The sequence below is a fragment of the Lissotriton helveticus genome, chromosome 2_1 (genome assembly GCF_964261635.1).
Source record: "Lissotriton helveticus chromosome 2_1, aLisHel1.1, whole genome shotgun sequence".
In the NCBI taxonomy this organism is placed as follows: domain Eukaryota; kingdom Metazoa; phylum Chordata; class Amphibia; order Caudata; family Salamandridae; genus Lissotriton; species Lissotriton helveticus.
This window is the reverse complement of record NC_136059.1, coordinates 502,764,630-502,773,237: the sequence shown is the minus strand read 5'-3', so window position 1 is coordinate 502,773,237 and position 8,608 is coordinate 502,764,630. Positions and strand designations below refer to the sequence as shown.

Sequence of the window (8,608 nt, the reverse complement as noted above, 5' to 3'; positions counted from 1 at the left end):
GCGGAATTCAGTTGAGATAAAACTCAATGCACAACAGCACAATACCACAACATAAAACCAAATTACACTAGCATAACCCAGCATCGAAATAGCAATACGAGACCACGAGAAATCAATGGCACAAAACCACAATAATAGAAGAGAATAATAAATCACAATTCACCGACACAACACAACAATAGGCCAACATAGGAGAAATATCACAACACGGCATGAAAATAGCAAAAGGGCATATACATTGACTAGTATAGTTTGGGGTTATTTTAGGTTAGATGGTATCATTCTGTTGCATTTCTATTGCGGTATGTTGTTTTATTGTTATCGCGTTGTGTTGTGTGTTATGTGCTGTTGTGCTGTATTGTGAAGTGCTGGTGTTGTGCTGTTTCATTTTCTCTGTTGTTATTGTGCTGTTGCGTTCTGTTTTTGTTGGTGCTGTTTTTGTTGTGAAGTGTTCTGTTGTGACTCTATACTGTTATTGTGCTGTTGTTTTCAGTGGTTTTGGAAGAGTGCAACTGCACAACGCAAGCAAAGTAATTAAACTTCCACTTAATTAGTCCTCCTCCACATATTTGGGGGGGGGGGTGAGTGGGTGGAATAGGGCCTCTCACATCCGTGGGCCACTTTTTGGCCGCACAAGCTGCACTAATTGTAGCATATGTATTCCTCTTCGCACTGGCACGCACCCTCTCCGTTTTCGGGAGAAAAAAAACCTAGGAACCTGATCTTTTTTACATATTCTCTTTAGATTACGATCGAGTTCCCTGTTCTAGCTCCTGACTAGTGGCGGGCTCACTATTTTCAGAGTATCGATCCTGTGGAACCCCTTGTTTTGTTACGCTGCTCTATTGTTTTGCGATGTTAAACTGTGATGTTGTGTTGCTGTATTTTTTGGCAGTGTCGTTGTTAGGGGGTATACCTTTCTTTACAAGGCAGACAAAAACAACATTCTCTTTTTGAATTCCGGTCCATTTCTCCATTTTCCATGGATTCACTCAGCATTTCATGCCACAGACCAGTCTTAAAATCGCGCTTCCTGATCTCTCTTTACGTCATGAGGCACTCTGTGGCTGACGCTCTCCCTCCTCGTGTCAGACACTCTCTTCCTGCAGTAGGTCAGGCCCGGCTTTTCTTGATGCCAGGCGAGATGCAGAAGACGGGTACAAGGAGAAAAGCACTAAACCGTCGGAGGTGGTAACTGGAGCGAGAGCAGGATTCAGAAACAGCAGCGAGATGTGAATGGGCGGGATGGGAGGGAGGGGGGAGGGAGGGGCGATGGGGGCATTGGTGTGGGGGTGGGGGTGGGGCGTTCCACACCGGTGTGCGCTGTCATTACGCCTCCATTGACAGGAGTAACTTTTGGAAATGAAATGTTTATTTACAATATGGCATGTCCCAGGGGCACAGCACACAGACAGTAACACCGTCGTGCTACAAACTCACTAAAGAGGTAAAAACAATAACATACTACTAGCGAAGTCACACTTGTCGGTACGGTTTGGTCGCGCATGACCCAGCCCGTGTGTGCCCAGTACAAGTACGGCCCTCTGGGTGGGCCAAAGCTGCGCCGTCCAATGAGGTCACCTCACACCCGCGGTGCTGGCACGCACGCCTGGGTTTACTCACGCGTACCCGATCTGCCTAGGGCCAAGTAACCGAAATACTTCTTAGTAAATGTTTTAGGGGGGAAAGGCACACCGACATAACGAGGCGTCTTCCAGCCTCGTTTTATCAAAAGAAATCGTTCACTTTATTTGCAGCATTGAATACTGAACGCTGCGTGGTTAGACAGCGGCTACTCTACTCTCCGAAGGCTGCACAGAGGGTGCATCAGTGTGCCAGGCCTCGGCCCTGACCCCCAGAGCAGCAGCTCCGAGGCTCGGCCATGCAGTGCAACGCAACCGTTCTCGGAATATTAGTCATCTAAGGCAGGCGAGGCACACCGCATCCTGAATTCACACATTAGGTTGTTTGACTGAAAACATATTTACAACAGTACATGCATGTACTTAATTCAAATCTGTAGGTAGTGTGTTTGTCTTGCAATTCTTTTCCACCCCGTCGTACCAGCTCATTGTCTAGCGAAAATCCTCAGTCTATCCAAACCCAGCATTAGAACAATTCATCCATCCATCCATCCATTCAATAAACTTAGCCTCCGACCCACTTGTCAGTGGCCAGCCTGCACCTGCTTGAATATCTGTTTAGCAAGACAAGCAGGTAGATAGGTGAATACATGGGCAATCTGATCACCCAGTCAATGGAAAGGTTCAGAGACAGAGAAAGAGATGTTTCCAAATACCGGGCCAAGTGAAGAGCAAAGGAGGGAGGCGCAGAGGGTAGTAGGAGAATGAAAACTACAGCGCCACTATTCACTCCAACCCACTCGTATAGAGGCCATGGTAGGTAGATAGGTAGGTAGGCAGATAGGTAGGTAGGCAGATTGAGCGATCGGTAATAGACCCAGAGAATACGATAGGAAGATATATTTTGGGGTAGAGGTGAGTGGGGGAAGAGATAGGGACACAAAACTGAAGAAGCCGTCCGCAGACTCTACGGACCTTAAAAACTTCAGACCCATCACCCTCTCCCCCATCCAGGCAAGCCCATCGAGAAGGCCATTAGCGCCCAACTCACCACATTCATAGAAGTCAGCCACGTCTGGGACACCTCCCAATCCAGCTTCTGAAGCAACCACAGCACAGAGACCGCACTCATCGCTGCCACTGACAACATACGCTCCCTAACTAACTGGAATGAGACCCCAGCTCTCATACTACTTCACCTATCGCCCACCTTTGATACTGTCTCCCACTGCACCCTATTCACAAGACTCCATGGTGCGACAACCACAACAAGGCGCTCAACTGGATCCACTCCTTCCTCACCAGCTAGATTCAGTGAGTCCAACTAACCCTGTTCCTCTCAGAACCTATAGAGATCAGAAGCGGGGTGCCCCGGGGCTCCTCCCTGAGTTCTACCCTCTTCAACGTCCCCATGGCTCACCTCGCATCTATTGTCAGAAGCCATGGACTCAACATCATCTCCTATGCCAATGACACCCAGCTGATCCTCTCCCTCACCAATGAACCCACAACCACCAGAACCAACTTCCACATCAGAATGAAAGGCGTTGCAACCTAGATGAAAGAGAACTGCCTTAAGCTCAACTTTGACAAGGCTGAAGTACTGAGCCTGGGATGACTCTTGGTGACCAGCCACTCCGGGACCCTCTCCGGCCCTGACGGACCACGCTCGCGAATTGGGCATCATACTGTACTCTTCGCTCACAATGAACAGTCAAATCAGCGAAGGTTCCTCAGCCTGCTTCCACACGCTCTGCCTACGTTGAAAGACATTCAGATGGATGCCTACAGAATCCAGAAAGGCGGTTACCCATGCACTCATCACCAGCAGACTCGAATATGGCAACACACTCTACACTGGCGTCACCAAGAAACAGCTCAAGAAACTACAGAACATCTAAAACGCCACAGCCAGGCTGGTCCTCGACATTCCTGCCATAGCCATATCGCGCAACACCCCCAACAACTCCTAAGGCTCCCAGTCAACAAGAGAATCACATTCAAGCTCCTCACACATGCCTACAAAGCTCTCCAGGAGGAAGGGCCAGCTTACCTGAACCTCCGCCTCGCATTCCACATACCTACCTTCCAGATAACTCTGTTCCGCCCAACTTACCTTAGCCTCCGCCCCCAGGATCCATAAGAGCAGAACTAGTGGAAGTTCATTCTTCTATCTCGCTGCCAAGACCTGAAACACCCTGCTCTTTCACCTCAGGCAATCCACATTGCTGACTCAATTCAGGAAAGATCTCAAGACCTGGCTCTTCGAATGATCCTACACCCAGAGGGGCCAGCAGCCCCCACCCCAGCGCCTTGAGGCCCACATGAGTGAGTAGCCATGCTTTACAAGCCCCTGATTGATTGATTGACACGTAGCAGTAGGCAAAGAAGGAAGCACGCGAAAGGGAAGGTAGGCGCAAAGTCCATTGTTCCAGTGTGCAACTACTGCCTCAGTATTTACAACTGTGAGTACTTCTGCAGCTCTTTGATTAAATGTTAATCAAAATGCGCAGTTTTGTGTATTTGATGTTAATATCTATGGGGCAAAGTTTGTTCTTGCGATTGCTGCCCAGGTGTAACGTGGTAAAAAAGCTGACAGCCTCACGCAATCAGCGCCACAGCCAAACCTCTGTTACGCATGTATGCATATTGCAGTAGCGGCTGGCATGGATCTGGGGTGGCGAGACGGGTGGGCGTAAAGAAAAATAAAAGGAAACATACCTCCTCGTTTCTCTCTGCGTCGTCCCTTGCCGTCATCCCTCCACTTCAGCTGAAGAGGAAGCAGCCACACTCCCCTGACCAATCACAATGTGGGCACTGAAGTGGGGAATGGGGGCCTGGGCATGTTCTCCACACAGGCTGTAATGCAGCCTGCATGAAGAACACGCAAAGTGCTCATGACTGTTTGGCCGGCCAGAGAGGGCCGGTCAAATATTCATGTGGACTTTACATAGTGCCACCACGCCTCTGCTCTGAGAGCAGAGCAGATCCACCCCACAAAGACACAGAAACAAATATAATGATAATAAAATCTAGTTATTATCATTTTATCTTTACTTCATTTCCACTGCTAAAAGCAGTGGGTCGATGCTCCTCCGGCTCAGCAGAGGAGCCGCCATTTTCACGTATACACAAACGCTGGGCACCAATGGAGGATCGAGTCTCTGTTCCCGCGCTTTAAAAGTAGTAAAAGTAGTGAGTTTATACGCTCAGTCGCTGGTTTATCAGCCAGTGTCTGTAAACATGAAAGAGCCTCAGTGGTCTAGTCCGCAATTATCCCTATTACGCAAACTGGGGGCAATCCAAATTTGCATATGGTTGGTATTTATCACTATTTTAAATATTGCTCGGCTGTTCTCATTTGCTTGGTTTCATTTTCCTGTGGTTAGTGTTGTTTTGCGCCAGGGAATTCTGTTATTCGCACTTTGTCCGCACAAACGAAATGCGGGGATTGATTTTGCTCTATGACACCACCGAGTGTAGCAAAAAAGAAATGGAGAAATATTTCATGCTTTACTATATTACTGAATAGCACCTTAGTACAATTAATACGTTTCCGGGTAGTGTAGACAATCCCGCCTCAAGTGCTATGTGATGTGAAACAGGATCTTTCACATAAGATGTAAAATGACACCGCTGGAAAAGAGCAGCCGTTTTTTTCTAAAAACGTGCAGCGAGGGTTCCAAGTTGTTTCCAAGGATGAGAATATGCCGGGTTGGCTTTCGGTAAGCAACGCGCTTTGACCTATAGGTGGCGCCAAACGACCTCGCAGCGTGGAGCTGTCTCTGGTGCTGGAATAGAAGCTGTTGAGAGTGCAATACCCAGCCTGCTGTCATGAGCTGAACACGGGACATGGCTCAACAGGGCGCCAAACACGGATGTTGGTTTCGAATTGGGCGTCGGTGGGCAGTGATGTGGATACCCTCAGCTGGGATCGAGCGTACATTTTGTGACACTGCTGGTTTTTGTGAGGTTTTCAAAAATGTAATTATGATTAGAATAGCCCCTCACCCTCGCGCACACCAAAGTGAACACGTAATATACTCCTGGCTGCATATCGCATTCTGCAGCCTGTTCCCGTGCTGCTAGCAAAGCGAGGCTACCCGGCGAGGCTTAGAGTTGAAGTGTTAAAGACAATAAAAGGGCAGAGCGATTCCTGGGCAGGACAGGCGACTTCAGCCAGGAAGAGGGAACGGGGGCTGGAACCCGAAGTCCTTTCCTCGTTTCGTAGCCTCGATCTTTGAAAGCTCCGGGTTTACAGCACGAGATCTCCTTCTAATCTAGGACACGATACAGCCTCTGCTGGTTACGTTAGTGGGCGTAGGGGGAGGGGCTGGCGGTGTCCCCCACGAGCAGTGCGCGGGAGCCACCGACGCGCTTCTCAGTGCACAGGCTGCGCTCTGATGGAGTGGGCGCCCAGGAGCGCGAGTGGATGGCAGTGTTCGGAGCCCCGCCCGCTCAGCTGATGAAAGCAGCCAGGACACGATGGCACTCTGGCCCGGGCATCCGAGACCACCTTCCCTCAGCTGCAGCGAGCTGCTGGTTGTAGGGGGGTGAGAGCGCACCCCTGCCTTGTGGTCCTGGGCTTCCAGCAGTGGGAGCCAGAGTAGGCGCTTCACAAGAGGCATGTCCGAGAGGAGCAAGTGGGACAGACGACCCTCTGTCCCGCTGAACAAGACTCGACAAGTTGGGCGCTTCCTGGACACTTCACGACACTATATTGAGTGGTGGGCTCGCATCCCACGTGCACCAGGGTGTCCTGCTGGCCAAGAGTACGGGAGAGAGCGCCCAACCACACCGAACAACTAATCAGCCGTCAGCGAGTCTGTCCAGCGGGGCGGCCCTCTGGACTGAGCCCCACTCTACCCGGCCGGGCAGCAGGCGATGGAGAGAGACGCTCGAATGTCATTGCTGCTTTTCTGAAAGCGAGTGGGTGGAGAGGCAGCCCAGCACCCATTCGTCTGGGTGCGGGGGAGGAGGGAGACTACTGACAGGCCATCTGTCCTCCTGGCCAGGCCCACCAGTGGTACCTCCATCGCCGACCACCTCTGCGCAAGCGGAGCTCCATATTGCAGCCCCAAGTCACCTCTCTCCCCCGCCCAACAATCTCCGGCTGGAGGAATCTGCACCCTCGCTTGCAACACCATGGACCTTCTAAGGAGAGGGAGACACCGGCTAGAGGTCCCGGCTTCTAGCATTTGAGGGCCCGTGCTCACCTTCCTCCACTTTCCGTGCCCTCCCGCCCTCCTGTGCTCCCGGCCCCAAACGGGATGGATGTCTTCAACAACACTACCTCGGCCAACTACTCCGTGGGGCATGGGAACGGGACTGCGGTGGAAGAGGTGGCCCTCAGCTACCAGATCATCGCCTCCTTGCTGCTGGGCTCCCTCATCGTGTGCGCTATCATCGGCAACGCCTGCGTGGTCTCGGCCATCGCCCTGGAGCGATCCCTCCAGAACGTGGCCAACTACCTGATCGGCTCCCTGGCGGCCACCGACCTGATGGTGTCCGTGCTCGTGCTGCCCCTGGCCGCCCTCTACGAGGTGCTGAAGAAGTGGACTCTGGGCCAGGTGATCTGCGACATCTTCATTTCCCTGGACGTCCTGTGCTGCACCTCGTCCATCCTGCACCTGTGCGCCATCGCTCTGGACAGGTATTGGGCCATCACCGACCCCATAGACTATGTCAACAAGCGGACTCCGAGGCGCGCAGCCATCCTCATTAGCCTGACCTGGATGATCGGCTTCTCCATCTCCATCCCACCCATGCTGGGCTGGAGGACCCCCGAGGACCGCTCGGACCCTGACCACTGTAAGATCAGCGAGGACCCCGGCTACACTATCTACTCCACTTTCGGCGCGTTCTACATCCCTCTGATCCTGATGCTGGTCCTGTACGGGAAGATTTTCAAAGCAGCTCGATTCCGGATCCGCAAGACCGTCAAGAAGCCGGAGAAGAAGAAAGTGGCCGACACCTGCCTGGCGGTGTCCCCGGCCCCCGCGCACAAGAAGAGCAACGGGGAGTCCGGGAAGAGCTGGAAGCGCAGCGTGGAGCCCAAGCCCAGCTCGTGCGTGAACGGGGCCGTGCGCCACGGGGAGGACGGGGCGGCCCTGGAGATCATCGAGGTGCACCACTGCAACAACTCCAAGAACCACCTGCCCCTGCCCGAGCACGCCAACAGCGCCCCCGCGGCCATCTGCCCCGCCAAGAGGACGGAGAAGAGCGCCGAGGCGGCCAAGCGCAAGGTGGCCCTGGCACGAGAGCGCAAGACCGTCAAGACGCTGGGCATCATCATGGGCACCTTCATCCTGTGCTGGCTGCCCTTCTTCATCGTGGCGCTGGTGCTGCCGTTCTGTGGCGACCGCTGCCACATGCCCGAGTTGTTGGGCTCTGTCATCACCTGGCTCGGCTACTCCAACTCCCTGCTCAACCCCATCATATACGCCTATTTCAATAAGGATTTCCAAAGTGCGTTTAAGAAGATATTGAAGTGCACGTTCAGCAGACAGTGACGAGCCCCGCGGTGTACAGCCCCGCGGTGTACAGCCCCACCTCCACATACATTGCCCCACACCTGACTGCAGTCACGGCCTCGAGCGCCCGTGGCAGCCCCGGCCGCAGCTCGTGCACTCAGACACGTGTGTGGGACGGGACTCGGAGCGTGTACCATGGGGCTGCTTTCTAAGACGTGCATTTGGGAACATGCCAATCTTATGCAGCCTTCTGAGCGGGCTGAGAGCGCGAGACAGTGGCCGTCTCAAAACCACGCGGTCACTTCCGGGACCGCTGATAAAATATTTAGCAAAAAGACGTGTTTTTTTAGGACACCTAGCTGTGCGTTTTTGAGAACGAAAGGAGACTGGCCTCTGGGCGTACACACGACATACTGTGCAAAGGCGTTTTTTTATTTATTTCAGTTGTCTTTATTTTGGGCTAGAGGTGAGGTTTGCAACTCTTTGCCTGTGATCGCTGTGAGCCACAGTTTCTACCTGGATAGTAGCATAAGCAAAAATAAACCACCCTAT

The 8,608-nt window shown here is 52.5% G+C and overlaps 1 protein-coding gene across 1 annotated transcript; it reads left to right on the top strand.

The window, feature by feature from the left end:
- The first annotated feature begins 6,822 nt into the window (after positions 1–6,822).
- On the top strand, positions 6,823–8,112 carry HTR1A (5-hydroxytryptamine receptor 1A). The gene has a single exon (XM_078677305.1). It carries the CDS (start codon positions 6,854–6,856, stop codon positions 8,093–8,095), a length of 1,242 nt encoding a protein of 413 aa, XP_078533431.1. The 5' UTR covers positions 6,823–6,853; the 3' UTR covers positions 8,096–8,112.
- Positions 8,113–8,608: the final 496 nt, after the last annotated feature.